The sequence below is a fragment of the Hydra vulgaris genome, chromosome 14 (assembly GCF_038396675.1).
Source record: "Hydra vulgaris chromosome 14, alternate assembly HydraT2T_AEP".
Classification (NCBI taxonomy): Eukaryota; Metazoa; Cnidaria; class Hydrozoa; order Anthoathecata; family Hydridae; genus Hydra; species Hydra vulgaris.
The window spans coordinates 40072986-40095205 of record NC_088933.1 but is presented as its reverse complement, the minus strand read 5'-3'; the positions used below and the strand labels follow the sequence as shown (position 1 = coordinate 40095205).

At 26.9% G+C, this 22220-nt stretch overlaps 1 protein-coding gene across 3 annotated transcripts in view; it reads right to left on the bottom strand.

Annotated features, from left to right (window-relative positions):
- Nucleotides 1-12422, bottom strand: part of LOC136090444 (uncharacterized) — a 36534-nt gene extending 24112 nt beyond the window's left edge. The window contains exons 1-3 of one of the 3 annotated variants that reach the window (XM_065817104.1): nucleotides 12310-12422; nucleotides 9561-9679; nucleotides 1032-1087 (exon numbers count right to left, since the gene is read on the bottom strand). In XM_065817104.1, the coding sequence (XP_065673176.1) occupies nucleotides 1032-1087; nucleotides 9561-9672 (168 nt within the window). In that variant the 5' untranslated portion in view covers nucleotides 9673-9679; nucleotides 12310-12422. Of the gene's footprint in view, nucleotides 1-1031; nucleotides 1088-2875; nucleotides 2916-9560; nucleotides 9680-11048; nucleotides 11174-12309 lie in introns of those variants that run through there. The other 2 variants (XM_065817103.1, XM_065817105.1) reach the window with 2 other exon arrangements.
- Nucleotides 12423-22220: the final 9798 nt, after the last annotated feature.

The following is a 22220-nucleotide window of genomic DNA, read 5'->3' as shown; positions in this document are numbered from 1 at the left end:
TGTTAAGGAAGGGGGCATTTTAACTTCCTAATTAAGTGCTTTGATATAAGACTGTTAGGATTTCTAGGAGCATCTAAATAACTAAAGAAAAAAGCCCGATTTATCGGGGGTTCAAGATATTGTGTAAAGTGTTATTTACAATATTTGCGCTCAAAAACTTTGAAATAAACATTTTGAAATTAAGGTTAAAAAATTTATCAGTGATTTTATTTAAGTTTTTTGAGTACATATACTCAAAAAAGTAACAGTTTCCCTTATACTGCTGTTCCTGTTATAAAATATGTAACAGGAACAGTTACAAAATATGTAACAGGAACAGTTACAAAATATGTAACAGGAACAGTTACAAAATATGTAACAGGAACAGTTACAAATTATGTAACAGGAACAATTGCAAAATATGTAACAGGAACAGTTGTAACAGAAAATATGTAACAAGTAGTATAAAACAACATAGTTAAACTTCAAAGATATTTTTCAAGCATGAAAAATATCTTTTTTTTGTAAAAAAGATAAAAGTAATATAAATAAGTGTCGTTATAAAACGAGAAAAAATAAGTACTGTTATAAAATTAGGTACATATAAATATATATATATAAATATATATATATATATATATATATATATATATATATATATATATATATATATATATATATATATATATATATATATATGTAAATTATGTTAGTGTATTTTACAAATAGAGTGCTCAATGTTCTTAAAGAACAGAGCAATAATTAAATAATTAATTTAATTTCAAGTCGAAGATAAAAGTTAGATAAGTGGTTTTTACTAATTGTATATATATATATATATATATATATATATATATATATATATATACTATATATATATATATATATATATATATATATATATATATATATATATATATATATATATATATATATATATATATATATATATATATATATATATGTGTGTATGTACATATATATATATATATATATATATATATATATATATATATATATATATATATAAAGTATATGAAAGCTTTTTTTACCTTGAAGTCATTTGGGATAAAGTTGTTTGACGTTTCAATCGAGCTTGCTAATAATACTAAAAATAAATATATACTTTAATAATAATAACCTAAGCTCAATAGGCTTTTGTTTAATTTTTTGTTTAAAAAAGCAAACAAAAAGTAGTACTTTTGAATTAAATTATAATATTTTATAATTAAATGTTCCCAGTGGGCACAGTACGTAAAAAAGACGTCATTTAAACGTCTTTAATTTAATATTGAACAATATAAGCAAAAAATTAAGCCGATAATCTATTTGTTGATCAATTCAACAGATAGATTTAGTATATGGTTGTCAGAAAATACACAATAAAACTATGGAACTATTTTTTCCACTTTTTGTTTTTTTTAAACTAAAATAGAAAAAAATTTGTTGACCTAAAAAAATTATTTACATAAACAAAAACATGACATAAAAAAGATTTATAAAAGGAATACTTCCTTTTATAAAACAATGCAAGGGTAACGTATTGTTACAACATTGCAATGAAATATTTCTATTGTATAACCTTTTACATATATCAAAATCATGATAATATCATTTTCAATAGTACTACTGATAAAAATACTGAAAGACCTCCCGCACTAAATACTATTTACTATTATCTCATTAATATATTAAAGAAAAGAAACTTTTTGTTAAAAAAATTTTTTTTTTCGAATATTGTTGTTTTACTCGACTACTTTTTTCGCTCATATTGTTCAATATTAAATTGCGTATCGTTTGTTTTGATTTTTGCGCTAGATTTTTGACGTTTTTTAATTGTATTTTGGTGCCATTACACAGTCGATTTCCTTACTTATTAGTTTTTCCTGCACAAAAAATGCAATAACTTCGAATCCACGTAAGTTTAAAGTTGAAAGACCTTTATTTTGAAACTTCTAACTCTATGCAACCATGTTAATCATATATAAAAGTGTTGACAAAAAAAAGTCTTAATGAATGGCTATACCTGAAGTTACGATCTTATCACAGAGCACCGCGAAAAAGCATTTAACAAGGAAGTTTAACACCTTCTTCCTTACCAATGTTACTTATTGGGCTGGAGTCAGCGTTGAACCTCCGACCTCTTAGTCTTGAGCCAGAGCTCTAACCATTTCGCCACGGTTGCTCATTTTTCATCTGCTAACGTTGGTTTTAATTTTAACGTTGATTTTAACGTTGATAACGTTAAATCCTGCAATGTCATATTTCTTGCCTGATATAGTCTTTCATTCTGCGTTCAACATTCAACAACTAATGTAAACTAACCATCATTCATTATGCCTTTTAAAACATTATCAATCTGGAATTCGCTCAATAAAAATATAGGAAAGTACTACTTACTAAGTATAACTTATGCTTTATTTTTTGTACCAGTCAATCCATTTAGTACCTTGTCTTAATAATAATTTAGTTCATATCATGTAATCTATTGTTTTAAAGTATATAATTTATACAATAACTATAAAGACTGAGGAACGGGATAATTTTGCCCAAAGCCCTGATGATATAGGAATCACGTAAAGTTTTGATAAATATAGTAAAGTTTATAAAATGAAATGAAATTGACGAGGTTTAATGATTAACTACGTTTGTGTAAAAATTTATTTTTTGAAATTAAACAGTGAAGGAAAAACTAAGGAAAAACAAAATATTTGAAATGCTCAAGTATACTAGCCATAAGTTTAAAAAGATATATATTTATTGATTAAATTTATATACGTAAACAAAAGGGCTTCAAAATACTCAGTTATATGTTTATCTTCAAATACTGTCTAACACTCAGTAGCAACAGGAGAATGATCTTTCAGCAAATTAAAATTAATAAAGAGCTACTTACATTTGCAACAGAGCAGAAACGCCTTCATTATTTAACACTTCTTTTGAATGAACATAATAAAAAATAGAAACTATAAAGTTGTTATTGATTGTTTTGGTAAAAGAAATAATAGAAAAGGAATTTTTTACTTTCTTATTTAACATAGTATAATAAATAATAATAATATAAAATTTATTTTTTCTAACCACTAGTCCTTCTTAGGGCACTAGCATTCTTAGGGCTAGAGCAAAAATTAAGGGTCTTTTTTGGTAATAATATTTCGAAAATTATTTAATTCCTTTAATATTTTTTAGATGTAAGTTCTCCAAAAATTTAATTTTGCCAGGCCCCGAGTGAGTTTAGAGCGGCCTTGCTCTTGATTGCTTTTAATAAAAAATAAAATTATTTTATTTATTTTTATTATTAAACTGTATTTTAGATTTTCAGGAGTCTGAAAATGTGAATATCTACTCTGTGTAAAACTAGTGGAGATAAGCATAAATCAAATACTACTTTTTAAAGCTTGTCACAAAGCAATCAAATACTACTGTAACCTTGATACCTCTCACTCGTCCAAAGAAAGCGATTACAAAAAAGTGGCCACTTCAAGATTGACGTCAATTCGTTGTTGATAATGAGATCGTTGCTTTGGTTGCTAACTAGTGTAGTTCAGCTTTGCTGATTCTGAAAATTTCAAAAGATTAATAAACTGAATATTACCGCATGCCACAATAAAATGTTCACTGAGTTTCTTGAAAAATAAACTCCCTCAACTTTACCATACACTAAAAGGAGTTATGCATGAAGTTTTAAAAAAATTTCATAAATATTTTCCTATAGTGTATGCTAATTAAAAAAAGGTCTAAAAGCTCCTAATTTAAAAAAAGAGCTTGTAGATCCTTATCAGTTTACCATAACTACTGACCACTGGATATCAAGAGAATATAAGAAACAAAACCTTTTGAAATCCAAATTTTTGTAAATTTGGGCTTCAAAAGGTTTTGTTGTAAAAATGTTGATAATATTTATCCTCTCCAATTAAAAAGTTTTTGAAACCATAGAACTTTCCAACATTTACATCTCTAAAAGACGGTATTCACCATTTTCTTGATAACATGTCATGTTTTTTACTACTTGCAGATATCTTTATGTTTCAATGCTTAAAGACTAATTTTCCAGGAGTCTTCTTAATGTAAACTAGTACGGCTTCAACCTAGGAAAGTTTTGTTTAAAAGCTTTATTAGAATTGTTTGATTTAATTAATTACACTATGGAGTTTCATTTTAACGTTTTTGTGATTTTGTTTGCCAAAGCGTCTGATAATGTCAGCCACATGCTTTAAAATTTTATACATATGGTTTTAAGGAGTACATCTGCCAATGGTTTTTTCTCCAATCGAAAAGAAAATATTTTGAAAATTCAGAATCGGCCTGGCCGACTCTGAATTTTCAAAATCAGATCTTAAACTGGTTCTTAAGAATCTGTTTAACCATTACTCACAAAAGAGGTTTTACTAATATTTATAAAGAGTCAGACTTTGAGTGTGATCTTGGTATTGTTGTTCAAAATCTTTTTTGAGAAATGATCAAGTAAAAAAAGCCAGAATTTCAAACCAGAAGTTTACACTTGTGGATCCAGAAGTTTGATTAGGTTTAGTTCTTCCTCTACTTGTGATATTTGCTTGTCTTCTTTCTTTTGAAACTTGATGAATAGCTTCTCTTTTGTGTTTGAATATGCTTTTGCAAGTTTCGTTTCGTATTCTAAAACATTTAAACCTCTGATTTAAATTCATTTAATCCTCTAGTGCTCTTTTGTTAGTCCTCTTTTGGATTATTGCTCAGCAGCTTAAGGAATTTTTACATTAGAAATTAAAATACTCTTAAAGCATTTCAAAATCAAGGCACAGAATCTGTCCCTTCTGCGGTGCTCTCCTGATCTCAATAACATTAATAAAAATAACCCAGAAATGAATGTGAACAACTTAAAAAAAAATGACAGACTTTTTTCTTTACTTCTTATAATAAATATTTTATCGCTTTAGGAATGCTATTTGCTTTTTGTGCAAACCTTTGTAAAACAAGTAAAACAAATATTAAAAATATTAGTTTTTATATCAAAATGTTTTAAGATAATAACAAGTTTTTAATGCAAAATGATCAATCCTTAAGCTCAGAACGAAATAGAAAAAGTTAGTAAATGAAAAAAAATGTACTTGCATAAGTTTTACATATGTATCATTTTTTATAACTTTTTTTACTTTTGGTGTCATATTTATGTCAAAATAACTTTGATATGGGTATTTAAATAAACTGATTTTTAATCCATAGGATTAAACTTGTAAAGGAGAATATTAAGATAAAACAAAAAAAAACCCACAAAAAGAATTTCCATTGATAAACTTATGTAACCAGTTGGAAATTTATAGACTGAATGTCATTGCGATATAAAATTATTTATAGTTTTTGTAATCTACATCCTTTGCTTACGTGGATATAACTTCTTTTAGATATTTTAAAGTGTTATTGCAAAAATATGAGCCCAGAAATGTGATTTTAGCAAATAAGTTATATTAATGTGTAAGTAGGGTTTACACAAGATTGGCAAAGCAAATAATTTATATGGCACAAACGGCAGAGCGGATTATAAAATAAGTTGAATTCTTATAAGTGGTCGGTCAAATAATATGGCAAATGTTAGAGGTATCGGATAATAATCCGCCAAATATGCTATTTATAAATATATATAATATATAAAAACGATGCACTCCATATTGAAAAGTAATTGTAGAAAGAATCAATATAAAAATAATATATCACGCTTGATTAAAGAGTGATATTAAAAAGGATATACTGTCAATAATTAATATAAAAAATATGATGGTGCATTTATTTTACCATCAATTTTGATTAATCAAACGTGATACATTGTACCTAAACTAGCGGAAATCTAAACAAACTAATTCTAACATGTGATCTGCCTAATTATTTGACAGATCACATATTAGAATTCGGATTCACTTTTTATATTGGTAAGACATTCACTACCTAACACAAAAAACATTTGTGCGCAATACTATTAGTTTTTTCTTAATGTTTGATTTAGAGTGCTTTGTGTGCATGTGATCAGTCAAATTATTTGAAAGGTTACTTATAAGAACTCAGCTGATTTTATAATCCGCTCTGCCGTTTTTACTATATAAATGATTTGCTCAGCCAGTCTGCTCTGTTCTGCCCTGCCGATTATACCTATCCTGTTTGTGCCAGGTGAAATAATATTTATAATAAACAAAATGAAACGTGATGTTGTGCTTTAATTTGCACACACATATATGTATATAATACTTAAATAAAATATATTAAAGTTGGAGGAAGAAAGTTGTTTGTTTATAACAAGAACTATAGTATTTAGATAAAAGAAATGATTTAGATTGTAAATGAAGTAAATAATTTAAAAAAGGAATAAATCAACGGAAGGCATGAAAAACTGTTTTGAGTTGTAAAATTAAATAATGTCGCATGTAAAAAAGTTTTCATATTTTTGACTAATTCAACCAATTTTTCTGCAAGCAAAAGAAATAAATTTAATAAAATATTTTGAGAGATTTTTTCCAGGAAAATAAATATTATTCAAAAAGTTCATTAAGTTTAAGTATAAAGTTAGTAGTTGTAAATCAAAAACAACAAGTACTCCATTATTAGTTGAATTAATCAGTAGTTATGATAAATTTACATTATTAAAAGCAGCAAAACACTGGGAATTGTAAAAGTTTATACAAAAATAAATTAGAAAGACATTACAATCAGTTTTAAAAAACAAAAAAATAATTGGTTTTGAAAATAAATAAAAATTTCAATTAAAAAGATGAGTTAGTTTTCACCAAAGAATGTGAATTGTACAACCCCTTTTGTTATGAAATTGTCTATCCAGCACACTCCAATAGGACAAAATCAAAACAATCTTGGAATCATTGAATCGTTGTTCCGATGTTGTACTAAAATTAGCGTGCTGCTTTGGTATATTATTTGAGTGATAATTTTAATTTAATAAAATTATAGTTGCAGTAATAATATTTCAATGTTACAAAAATCTCATCTATTTGTTAATAATAGTAATCCAGCCAAGCAAATCAAAGTTTTATTGTTAACAATAGTTTTTGTAACTGTTGTTTGGTTAGATACTGCCTAGATTGACGAAGAACGTTTTTGTATCTACATAAAAAATAAATTTTTTTTGCAATATATTTATTCGTATTAAAATTTATTTTTGGTTTGCTAATTTTTAGTTTTTACTCATTAAGTTCAAGATTTTTAAAGAAAAAAGTCACTGTTTTGTTTAGAATACTTAAGAGTAATCTCTTTTTAATATGAAAAAAATTAGCAAAATAGAAAAATTCGAAGAAATAGTCGAAAAACTCAAAGACGAATATCAAAAAAAAATTTTAATTAACAATATTAAATTTAGTGGCCTGTTTATCTTAACAGATGGTTGGTTACCTTAAAGAAAATGGTATTAAATATTGCCCTACGGTTTTGTTTACAGATATCTTTAACTATCTGATGTTTAACCCGTCTGAATCAGGAAGCAATTATCAAATTGATTGTAAAAACTTAAAAGCTTTCATTTTTATAAAAAAGGTTGGCTTCAAAAATTAGAATATCACTGCATAAATGGGTGAAATCCATTTTCACAAAGTCAACAAAATCCACAAAGCTTGGGAAGGCAAAGTAAGTGAAGATTTTAGTGTATTGACGTATGCTTTAAAAATGTAAAAACAATTTGATGTTCACCAGTAGGTTTACAGCTGTTGAATTGCTCAAGATGTTTTAAACAGATTCATAATTAAGTGAAGGTTGAAAAACAAACAGATGAACATTTAGAGGCAGAGTTTGATTATAAGGTTTGATAGTAAGATGGATTAGCGCTGTGGTGACCTTTGTATAGAGTGCAACGATCTTGTTATCTTTTTCGTAAAAGTGGACCGACAATAGTGTTACTAATACGACCGGCCAATTTGTTAATAATTGGATCAAAAATATTATTTGAAGATCCGTTGAGTTAAACAAAGGATAACTTTCTCCGAATCACATTATTTACTGATTTGTTGTTATTTTGTGTTTGTAAATGTAAGCGTTTGTTAAGAAATTTATCTTTTGAATAACCTTGAAGAACCTCAGAAGAGATTTAATAGCGGCAAGCTTTTGTTTTTGTTTTTTTCATGTTCATATAAATATTATATTCATCACTTGAAACATCTATCAAAGATTTTGCAATAAACTATTTTTTTTTAAACTTGAAGAGACATTTTCATTGAATGACAATTGTTTTTTTGGAAGGTCTGCAGTGTGTTGGTTACCACAGAAATTTCTTTTATGTTTTGAAAGAGTCAATTTTGGCATACTTTAATTAATTTCCACTAAAATTAAACAACCTTGATTTATTTTTATTTAGAACATATAACAACAATAGCAATAAACAAATGAAAATCACTTGGCAAATGTAAAGACTGCAAATTAAACAGCTTTAATTTCATGTGGCGAAAAATGTTATTTAGTTATTTTAAAGGATGGATATTTTAAAGTATTAAATAAATATTGTCTAGCTTTTTCAGCTTCAATAACACTTTTTCCAATTTGATAATGCAAGTTTTTTAGCTTGAAATGAAATTTATTTCAATATTAAGGAGTCGTTGCTATGGTGTTGCTAAGGGCGTGATTTTTATAGGGTTGTATAAAAATGAACTTTAGTCAACATATTCAATATTTTTATAAATTCCAATAATATATTTGAATTTATTATAAAATTTTGCATAACAAAACACCAAAATTTTTTTTGGATTTGTGACTAAAAATAAGTGTGTGAACCACCTTAGCAACCACCTTAAGCAAAACAAGTGGTGTTTACAATTCCATTCAAGGCTGTCCTGATAGATGGGGGGGTGTAGGATAGTCAAATACCAAGGATTTTTTGTCGTTAGTCTGCAAAAAATACGTAGGTTGACCTTCTCTCCCCTTGGGACGACCCTTATTCTATTGAGGGTCGTCCCAAAGAATTAGGGACGGCCCTCAATCATTAGAAAGTTAGAGTGGGTGACTTCTATTTTGCCAGTTCGTGAGTGATGAGTGCATTCAATTTATTTTTTGATGCGAAGTTTTGACCAAAAAAAGTTTAGGCAAAATTAGCTTTAAATGGTTGACAGCAGATCTTTTGAGAATTTTAAATTTTGCAATACCGTCATCATGAGTGAATCACCCTCTTCTCAAAATATTGTCATTTTGAAAAGATGGAGCTGAAAATTATTTAAACCATGTTTTTGTAATAAAAAATGAAGTCATCTTTATAGTTATAGCAGTTGCAATGAAAGTCAAAACTGACGGTCAGGTACCTGATCCGACGTCGGATAAAATCTCTTTGTACGTAAAAGTAGCTTGGTTTATCGCTGATGAGATAACTTTATTTATTTATTTTTTTTTTTTTAGGTGACCCAAGAAGTCCTAACGATAACTTTATTACAAACTATCGCTGATGAGATAACTTTATTACAAACTATCGCTGATCAGATAACTTTATTAAAAACTAAGATGAGATAAGCTTCTACAATGTGAAATTTAACACATTTTATTTATTAGCCGATTGTTAAAATTACAATTAAAAAAATTCAATATTGGTTATAATAGATCGAAATAAAAAATTTTGTAAAGAATTTTACCTTTTGATGAAGAATTGACTGAATCTTGTTCGAAACAAGTTACAATGCCAACACCAATAACTGATATGATCTTAATTATCATGGCATTTAAAGTTTTGTATTGCTTTTTCATTTCCAATCTAAAATTGAAAAAGTTTTTAAACTAAACATAAATACAAAACTTAAAGATAAAAAATTTCAAGTTTTATAAACTTTTTTTTTTTTTTCCAGTTAAAATTATTGATGCGCTAAAACGCATTATAATGTTAATGTTTTGAAAATATTTTGTTTATGTTCTTTAAAAAACTCTTGATAGTCTATAATTTTCATCTCAAAAGTAAAGTAAAAAAATGAAAAAATATAAGAAAAAATGGTTCCTATAAAAGAGACAAATTATGAAAAATAATGATAGAAGGAGGGGTAATAGAGGATTGAGGAATTAGAGGTGAAAAAATATTTTAAAAACTATCATTTTTTAATAAAAACCAAATAAAATGTTTAAATTTAATGTGTTTTTAAATACTTGATTGTCAAAATACATTATCATTATGGTAATATTGACGTTATTTTTAATGATAAAATGAAAATGAAAAAATATTTTAAAAATGTGAAGTTTATTAAATAAATCAGGTTAAAAAAATATAAAATAAAAATCTAGTATCAAGCAAACTTAAAATCAAGACCTTAATGATGTAATTTGTTATAAATTACAGATTATCGTAATTTTAAATTTGGGCGAATTAAAAAAAAGGCAAACTATGAAAAAAAGTTAGGTGATTATGATAACTGACTATAACTTAAAAATCGTCTTTATTGGGGAAAAGGTCTTCGAAACTAAGTTGTGTAGTAAGATCATCTCTTACTACACAACTTAGCTGGACTGATTATAAATATATTTTATCATAAAAAATTTTTTTGGTAGCATTCTCCTACAACCTAGCCAACTCTTATTGTCTAATGTAGCTACGCTACTCCAAAATTATAAAAACAAATTTTAAATTACTCAAGTTTTGATTTACTAACTTTAATATTATAAACTGTAATTTATTGTTGCGTCAACATGTTGTTACTACAGCAACATTTTTAGTGTAGCTAAAAGTAGTCGAAACATGAGATTTAAAACTAGGTTACAGGTGACTATTATATTACTACAAAAGTAAGTTAATTTAACAAAATAATTTTTTTAAGATTACGTAATATAAAAATATGTTGCTATAGCAATAAAATGATGTAAACTTATGATTGAAAAACAAAAAGACAATTAAAAAATGTTGTACAATGTCAAAAACCAGACAAACGAATTCATTATATCTGCCATTCACAAAAGTTAAGTCTTACATAAATCCGTAGAATACCTAAATAAAGCAACCAGAATTTATGCCATTTTAATTATGGAAAACAGAGTATTTGTAAGCTAATACATTTTACTTCAAAAGCCAATTACTGTAAATCTAATGCCTTAAGAACCAAATCTCTAAATATACCGAAAACGCAATCATTCTCACTTACATTTTATTTTATCATACCACTTTAGAAACATTTTTGTTCAACTACTATATACATACAAAAAAATCTAAACACATATTAACAAAGTTTTAAAAAAACTTTTTCATTCTTTAAATTCCAAACTGTAATCCTATCTCTATAAACGGTTTTGTGCACTGTATAAAATTAATTATTCTTTGTGCAAAAAGGCATTATATTAAAAAAAACAATAATAAGAAAAGTTTTTAAGATAATAATATTTTTGCATAAACAACACATAAAATGTAAGAAAATGATGTTTTAAAAGAAAATAAATTGTCCTTAGGGAAAAGATATTTATTTTAGTTATTGATAATCTAATTGGGCAAGAATATTAAATTTAAAATAAGTTTAAAAAATATATAGGATGACAATATATATATATATATATATATATATATATATATATATATATATATATATATATATATATATATATATATATATATATATACGTGTGTATATATATATATATATACGTGTGTATATATATATATATATATATATATATATATATATATATATATACGTGTGTATATATATATATATATATATATATACGTGTGTATATATATATATATATATATACGTGTGTATATAATATATATATATATATATATATATATATATATACGTGTGTATATATATATATATATATACGTGTGTATATATATATATATATATATATATATATATATATATATATATATATATACGTGTGTATATATATATATATATATACGTGTGTATATATATATATATATACACACGTATATATATATATATATATATATATATATATATATATATACGTGTATATATTTATATATATATATATATATATATATATATATATACATGTATATATATATACGTATATATATATATATATATGTATATATATATATATATATATATATATATATATATATATATATATATATATATATATATATATATATATATATATATATATATATATATATATATAGCTGAAGAAAGAATTTTATTCCAAATCATTTTTAACCGTCGAAGCTTTTTTAACAAGACAAAAAATTATTTATTACTAAATACTGCATTTGACAACTTTACTACTCAAAAAGCATTGTTTTAAAATGATAAAATTTATTATCATTGTTTATTATATTAAAACTAATTATTTAAATAAATATTTTAAATTTACTTGAAAATAAACTTATAAAGTTTTAAAACGTTTATTAGTTATAAGATGAAGTAAGAGTCTTACGATGATTTCCATAATGTTCTATTGTCTGCAGCCTAAATCAAACAAAAAAGTGTAAAAAAGAAACATATCTTTTAAAAGCAGCACATATCTAACAATTTTTTTACTGGCAAAGATTCAAAACTAAATAAAAATACAAATTTTAGAAAAAAACGATATTTTAAGTATATTTTTTTCAAAATAGACTTTAAACTCAGTAACGTTGAAAACGGAAAAGCTTTTAGTCTCACGTCGAAAAGCCTTTAGTATTTTATTTTTATAAGCTTAGTCTCACGTCGTGAAACCACAACTGTCATAAGTTTTTATATATACTTTAAGCCTAATTTAAGATCTTATTTAAGCTTCTTTTTAAAATACTAAAAAAGTAGTTTTTTGATATTTATTAGAAAGTTAAAGGTCGAAAATTATTTGATTGAATACTTACTATAAATCAGTATCATATTTTCAATTCAATTTCAAAAAATAATGGAAATAAATAATGCACGTGAGTTTATCAAAACATTAGCTAGATATTGACTATCTGATAATAATTCACTAATTTGTACAGTCACAAATAATGTTTCTTATAAAAGGTCTTTGGGAAATCCATAAGTAAATATTCTAAAAAATAATATGGATGAATAGGAAAAGTTTTTTTTCTTTTAATATTTTAAACAGGAATAGGGAAAAACGAGGCAAGATGATGAATGGGGCAAAAAAAAATTTAATGATTGGAAACGAAACTGTATATATAGCATTTTAAAATACCAATTGGTTTCATTAATATCGACAACATGATTTTGTAAAGAAGAGCGGAAGAGCGGAGCTAGTTGAGCATAGATACACGGTCACTCTCTCTAACATGGACCAAAAAATTAAAAAAAAATATACTGCTTTTTTTCTCTAAGATGCTTATAAGTATTTTTATCTGCCATCACTTTATTTTGATATTTTATCTGCCATCACTTTATTTTGATATTTTATCTGCCATCTTTATTTTGATATTTTATCTGCCATCACTTTATTTTGACACTTTATTTGACAACTAATTTATCGGACTATTAATTATAGCCATTTTTTCCTAATTCTTTCTATTTGCTTTACACAGTTCAGAAATTTCAGGTTTAAGTTTACTATCTGAGTACCCCCAAAAAGTGAATAAAATAGTAATATGGATATATGGACATTCAGGGCATATTCCTAGAAGATTATGCCCTGAGTTTAAGAAAAACTCATTTCTCTGCAAAGCTGGTAAAAGTGTTTAAAAAGCCTCAGTTACTCTAAATGAAAAAATGTTGATTTGTTTAGCTTGAAAACTTCCATAAACTGCTCAATATTATATAGTATATGCAGTCTATCAAGAAATAGATTTTTTATTAAAGGTATGAAAAAGGGATCTAGTTCAACACTGAAACTTTGCCAAACATGCTTTTGCTAAATTGCTAAAGGTAAACACCACAAATGTTCACCCTATAATCTTACTGAGAGCATTTCTAAAGTTTCCAAAAAAATAAAGGAGCAAGTAGCCTCATCTCTTCTAAAAGAAATTTATATCTGATCAAGAGCAAAATCTAGAAGCTCACGCCGTTCCTAGAACAGGTAAAAAATACCTAAATAAAAATAATAATGATAAAAAATTTTAAAATAAATTTCTCATTTTTAAATGTACTGTATTAATATTAAGGAGGTAAAAGTATTCCTGTTATACTTGGTATCCTAGAAAGTGCTCAGAGAAAGATTCCTTTTAATAAGGTAGATGCTCTGGTAAATACCTCAGGACTCAATTCTAATAAATCAAAGTCTAATAAATGTTTAAAATGTTGCGAAAAAGTGGAGTCAAGTTTGAGTCAAACGTGGAAAAATCTCTGGACAAAAAAGTAAACAGTTTTCTAACTTTTATGTTTCTGAATCATTAGACTTTTATGAAAAGAAAAAACATGATGACTGTTCAGGTAACTTTATTATTTTAGTTCCTTTTTATAATAGAATTATATAACTTTATTTATAATTGTTTTAAAGGCATATATAATATATTTAAATATAAAATTACCTATAAATATATATTAAAAATATGCAGGACTGCCCGAAGAGGCCTTCCATGAGGGGACGGGGGTGTTGTATATATTTTTTGCCAACTAGAGACATCAAAAAAAAAAAAAGGTCCTCAATATTTGCAATTTGTCAACTATAATTCAAAACTTGCTCAATGTGCCAACTCAAATGCTTATTTGAAAGATTTTTGGGGGGGGGGGGGAAGTAAGACACCCATACACCTCCCGTTCGAGACGGCTCTCTTAATATGACACATTACAGTCTCTCTTTCTCTTTATATTACAGCCTCACTTTCTCTCTCTCTTTTTATGTGTGGGTAAGTGTCTGTTTATGTATTGATATGAACATCTGAAAATGCAATTTGATTTCTTGTTTTTTTTCCAAAGTAAATTTTAAGTTTTTAGTTTTATTTGTCTGTTAATATTTCTTTGTAATGCCTTCAAATTTTGACTTTACATTCATATCCAGAGTTTTAAATTGTAATTTTATCATTTGAAAATGTAGTATGTTAACTACGAAAAATGTCAAGGTTAAAAAAATATTGTGTTTTTCTTACAAATATTATTGATCTATATGTGTGTATATAGATATATATATATATATATATATATATATATATATATATATATATATATATATATATATATATATATATATATATATATATATATATATATATATATATATATATACAGTATTGTGAAAAATTTAAAAACCACCAAAAAACAAATCATAATTTAATTTTATTTTTAAATTTTTATTTTATCAAATATATTTTTCTGATAAAAAAAAATAATAATAATAAATTTTAGAAAATAGACAAACAAAATATTAAAAAAAAAAAAAAAAAGACAAAAACTTTTAAACAAATAAAAAAATGTATTAAAAGTTTTATAGGTAATTTTTATTTAAAAAAAATTGTGAAAAAGTTAAGAACCTCAGAACAAAAAACTGTCATTTTTACATAATGCCGCGTAATTCTACCATGAATTTTTAAGCACTCATTTATACGATTTGGTATTGAGTCTATTAAATTCTCTAAAATATGTTTGGGAACATTTCCAAGTATTGTTGGTATAATATTGCGCAACTCCTCAGGGCTCCTTCGTGCTTTCTTGGCAATCTCTTTATCAAGCCAACTCCAAGGATTTTCAATGCAATTTAGATCTTGGCTATTTGGTGGCCAAGTTAGACGCTTGATATTTTTGCTTTCAAGTCATTCAGAGACAATTTTAGCCCTGTGAAATGGTGCATTGTCTTACTGAAAAAAGTACAAAACGCTTTGCTCAAGTGCATCAAATTGATGGTTACAAGTTATTATTTAAAATATCGACGTAAGAAATAGAGTTGAGTCGACCATCAAATAGTTCAAACATACCAAGACCATAATATGTCATGCAACACCATATTTCAACCGACTTGCTACCTTGTTTTGTTCTTTGAACGGTACAATTGAGATTATATTTTTCTGAAGGCTGCTTGCGAATCATAATTTGGTTTTTTTGGTTATCAACCTCTATATTAATCTCATCACTGAACATTACTGTCCTCCATTTTTCTTTAGACCATTCTTTGACGCTTTGGCAAATTTCTACTCGCTTTTTTATATGCTGTTTTGTAAGCCGTGATTTTAGAACAGCTTTTTTCCATAACATATTGTTAGCTATTAGTTTCCTACGCATAAGTGATGCCGATGCACAGTGGGCCAGAACTCACTTTTACTGGACAAAATTCATATCTAATTTAATATTAGGGCTATATTGACTAAAATTAGGATGAGTAATAATATGATGTCTGCGCTTCTTATGAAGGTGTTATTTTTTTAATTCGTTTACCGTATTTTACATAAGTACCAATATGAGGTCGCGCTATTTAAAAAGGTGAATGTATCTTTTATTAAGTTGCTATGGATACCTAATTTTGCTTGGCAACAACTAACTTATAATCGTTGCATATGATTTATTTGTGCTATGTACACGATTTAGTACGTGTTTTATTATGAGATCCTCGCTCATGAATAGCAAAATTTATTTAACTTTAATATGATTAACTAGTTACACATGCTATTACACGTTGCTAGATAAACTTGTTTTCCTGTAAAAAAAATTATATTCTAGCTTCATTAATTAGTTTTTCTAATTAGCAGATTTTACGAGCATCTACAGAATTTTTATGGTTATATTGTTCCCATGCATTCACAATGACCAAAAATCTTTGACCATGTATGCTTCAAGTATTACAAGCTTAGCAAGCAATAACTTACAAGAATTTGACGCTATATATATATATATATATATATATATATATATATATATATATATATATATATATATATATATATATATATATATATATATATATATATATATATATTTTTATATATACTTCCTTATACTTAACTTATGGGGAAACTGTCTATGAAAAACCATTTTTTTATGAAAATTGAAGTTATTATTTTCAATACCACACCAAAATTTCAATACCACACCAAATTATCTTTTTCAGAAATAAAAATACTTTTAGATTTAACTATCTAATTATTTTTCAAATAGCTCCAGCCTAATTCATATAGCCTTACAATAAATCAACATGCTGTTAAAAACTAAAAATAATATTTTTTATTTTCATGATGGAAATAAATAATAATAATCAATGAAACTTTCAAAAAATAGAGCCGAACGTTAAATATATAGCGGGTTTGCTCAATTGGGTAGTGCGCTTTGAAATCGATTACTAAACGTTTAAAAAAGCAAGGTCGCGTTGGTTAAAATTTTGGCTCCACAAACAAGCGCCTTGCTACTTTGGAAATCTCCAAGTAATTCGTCAATATTGCATTCTGCAGAATGTCCTGTCACGATAATATTGGTCCGCCGATAAAAATGACCCCGGACTAAACTTCTCATAAAATATATATCCGCCCGGATAATTTTTTTCTGAAAAAATTGGTCTGAGCAAGAAAAAATTGGTCCGTAACAAAAATTTAGTTTACATGTGCGTATACATTTTTAAATTATCATGGAAGAGGAGCTCGTTAAAAAAGTTTTTACTTATTTAACTAATAAGCAATACCCTGATGGAAGTTTAGATGGCGAAAAAAGAATAATTAGAAAAAAGGCTTTAAAGTTTATAATTTCTGAAGGAGCAGAATTACTATATAAGTATAAAAAGAAAAACAAGGTAACTAGTTACATAACAGAGTTAACTCGGTAAAAAAAAGACAATTACCTTGTCTTTCTTTTATCGAGTTAATTCTGTAAGATATAAATATTGGTAACAAGTTAATATACAAATATTAATAATTTGATGCTTGGATTATCAACATTTATTTATAACAATTATTTATTCTAAAATAATTATTATAACCTATTATTTGTACATAATTTTAATTTTTTTTTTAAGATTTTAAAATATAGATTAATAATAATGTTAATGAATATTTTAATCTGCTAAAGTTTAGCAGAATAAAATATTCATTATTCAGCCTAAATCATTACATTTAGCGTAAATTTGAAATTGCTGCATGCTAAATTTTAAATTAAAAAATGAATTATAAATTAACATGCATATAACATGGCAACATAACTCAAAAAAATAGTTTACAATTGTAAATAGTTTTTATTTCTGCTTTGCAAATTTAATTAATTATTATTTTTGGCAGTATTTTTGCCATAGCTTATTGATGGCATATTTTTAATAACTAAATATAATAAAATAAGTTATAAAAAGACAAGCGATTGTAAATGGTTTGACTTGTAGTTTAAAAAATGATTAATTATGAGATCATTTTATTATCATAAATTGGTATATTAAAATAGATTATATAAAGATATTAAACTAATACTTGTGATGTGATGTAAACTAATACTTGTGATGTGATGTTTTTTTAAAAGGAACTACTTATGCGATACATCATAAATTATGATGAAAGAAGAAAAATATTAGTTGCTTGCCATCTCCATCCTACTTCTAGCCATATGGGTAAAACAAGAACATTGGGCAGGATAAAAGAGCGTTTCATGTGGCACGGAATGGTAAAAAATGTCCATGTGTTGGTAATTTAGATTTTGTATTATGGATTATCAGAAAATTATGATTTTTCCTAATGATTATAATAAGGTATTGCTATACCATTTAAAAATTTGTTTCAGCTTATATCATGTGATGTATGCCAGAGAATGAATAGAAAGTTAAACTGTTGGAAGCCAGAGATTCACCCAATAAAGGTGAAGGCTCCATGGTATATGGTTGGCATAGATTTTATTAGCCCACTCAGTCCAATTAGTGAAGATGGTTGTAAATATATTTAACTTATTAGTGACTATTTTTCAAAGTGTGTTGATGTAATACCCACTAAAGACAAAATGGCAGTTACAGTCGCAAGATGTCTATTCAAGGTATTACATTTTTATTTTTGTTATTGTTTTAGGATCCATACTAAATGCTACCTTTCTGTGTTTCAAGTTATTGGGTCCTAATTGTTTGCATTTTTTATATTCTATATTCCCAAACAACCTTAAAATTCCCTGATATGCATACTTTTCTTCCCCAATTTTAGCCACTTCATTTCACCACCACTTTCATAATTTCTGATCATATCTTAAACATCAATAAAAAAAAAACTTATATAAAGATAAAATAATGTTATAATACTATATCTTTCTAAAGAGATCAAAAGTGATGATCTTGAAAAGAGATTAGGAATACTTGGTGTATCTGAGAAGGGCCCATTGTAATTATTCTTGGATATAGTTAATTGATTTTAGAATCTTGATTTTACCTTATTAAATAAATCATATGTTCTTATGATTTAAGCCTCTCTAATGTATATTCTCACATCTAAGGTGGCATTGTTTGCTGATAATACTACCATTTATTCTTGTCGTGGTAAGAAACCAACACCCTCTGATTGCTTGGAGGGGGCATTTGAGCTTGAAAAGGATCTCAATTCTGCTACAGCATGGGGCTCACAGTGGCTGGTGAACTTTAATTCAGATAAAACTCAATTTTTTTTCAGCCAATCATTATCGCAATAATTTAGATCTTCCTATATTTATGAACGGTGATGTACTCAATGAGTCACCTACTCTTCACCTTCTAGGATTAACTCTTACTTCCAATCTTTCTTGGAAACCATATATCAAATCGGTTGCAAAATTAGCATCTGCTAAGGTTGCATCTCTTTATCGAGCTCGTCACCTTCTTACTTCGGATTCTATTCTCTATCTCTATAAATCTCAAATCCGGCCTTGTATGGAATACTGTTGCCATATCTGGGGCGGATCTTCTAATGATGCCCTTTCTCTTTTAGACAAGGTGCAAAAACGCATTGTCAACATAGTTGGACCTGCTCTTGCAGCCAACCTCCAACCATTATCACATCGTCGTAATGTTGCATCTCTTTCTCTTTTCTACAAATACTATAATGGGCACTGCTCTAAAGAGCTAGCGTCTCTTGTGCCATCTACTAAAATTCATTCTCGTGTTACTCGTCATTCAATTAAGTGTCATCCTTTTTCTGAGACTGTTCCTAAGTGCTCCAAAAACGCTTATTCGTCTAGTTTTTTTCCTCGAACATCAGCTCTTTGGAATTCGCTTCCTTCATCTTGCTTTCCTGATTCATATAATTTGCAATCTTTTAAATCGTCCGTCAATCGTTATCTTGCTCTACAATCTTTATCTTTTCTCTTACAGTAACTTCCAACTTTAATTGGTGGCTGCTTTAATTGGTGCCTTGTTGAAAGTGAAGATGTTTAAAAAAAAAAAAAAAAAAAAAAAAAATTAGCATCTATGTAACTTCATGGTGTGCATATATATAGTACTTTTATAATAAGTCGATCATTCAAGTTTTCATGAGGTTGGGAGTGCCAAGAGTTTTGCTGTCAGATAATGGGACTGAATTTTGTAATGAACTTAATAATACACTTAATGTATTGCTTGGTATAAAGAAAAGGCTCACAACACCATATCACCCACAAGTAAGTTAAATTAAAAAAACTTAAAAAATAGGTTAATAAAGAAATTCGATATTAATATCTCAAGTTATTTAGTCAATTGGGTCAATTAGTTTAAATTATTTAAATTATAAAACAAATTTTTTTTGATTTAAGGCTAATGGATTCGATGAACGATTTAATCAGACTTTGCAGAATATGCTAGTCAAATATGTATCCTCTAAAAAGGAGCAATAGAGTATTTTTTTAGATACCTGTGCATTTGCGTACAATACATCTTGTCATGACTCTACAAAGTTCACACCATTTCAACTGATGTATGGTTGACACGCAAATCTTCCAACTGATGTAGATTTCCAGACAGAATCTTTGGAAGAATTAAGTTCAAATTATTTTAAATTAAAGGAACCTGACATGGCGCAAATTGAATATAAGTTATTGTTGGAAGAAGCTGAGCAAAATATTTTAAAAGCTCAAGTAAAGCAAAAAAAAATTATGACAAAAAGCACTCGAAACCTGGAGTCTTTAAAGTCAATTCATTAGTACTAAAATTAAATCATAGGATTTGTAGGCCCATATAAAATACTTAGTTGCCTTCCTCATGGAGTATACAAACTTCAAGATAATAAAGTTGTTACAGTTCGTGCTACTGGCAGTCATCTCATAATTTATAAACCTTCAGACCCTACTTTACAAAATTGCAAAACATATTTGGTTGACTATAGCTCTTCTGATGAAGAAAGTTTTGATAATCAATGTTTTAATGATAAAGTGATTTCTCTGGATCCCTCAGTGTTTATTGAATCATCAGACTCAATATCAGAAAATGAACCAAATAATGATAATTATCAGGATTTAAATGTCAAAAATCAAGTATCTCCAAAATCAAGTATCTCTAGTAATGGCTCACCTTCAGTAGATGCATTAAACTATGCTTATGAGTGCTCCAAAGAAAATATAAATTGTTCCACAGTTGATGATACACATTCAGAAGTAAAAATAGAAGATGAAATTTATCAAATGAATTTTATTTGTTCATGCAAAAATAGGTGTGCTACTAAATGATGCCCTTGCAAACAGTTCGGTGTGGCATGCAAAAGTCATTGCCACCCAAATAGAATATGTGTAAACAGACAGAAAGCTTTTCAAGCAGAACTTATTTGTCTTGAATAAGAAACACGTACAGAAGAAGAGACAGTTTCTATTGGTCTTTTTCAAACTAGAAAAATAATACTTTCAGTAGATGATAAAAATATTTTGATGAATGGTGGATGGCTAAATGACACAATCATTTATGCTGGAATGCAAATTCTTAAAGATGCTTTTCCTCATTCATCAGGGTTTCAAGATCCCATTTTACAGCTCACAAATAGTTTAGAGGTTCAAAAAGATAAAGAGTTTATTCAGTGTCTGAATTACAATAGTATGCATTGGACCATTATAGCAACACTAAGCTGTACACAGAGGACTGTTAGGGTTTATGACAGTTTGCATAATAAGTTGACATTGTTGCTGAAGAACACAGTTGCTGATCTTTTGTGCTCTACCACTAACAAAATTAAAATTGAATATGTAAATGTTCAGTATCAGTTAGGTTCAAATGACTGTGGACTTTTTGCACTTGCAAATGCTTGTGAACTTTGCTTTGGCAGAGATCCATCCATTGTAAAGTACACACAGGATGATATGAGAAAATGTTTGTTAAAGTCATTTGAAAAATTAGAGTTGACACAGTTTCAAGATATTGAAATTGCAGAATGCCAAGCAATGAAAAACCAATGATACAATGTGGGTTACGCAAGGAATGGTTTCATATAGAATGTGTTGAAGCGCCAAAAACAGTAAAATGTAATAATCTTTTATGGTGTTGCGGCTGTAAATAACTTCATTTTGGTTTAACATTACCAATATTTTGTTATATAACAACAGTAT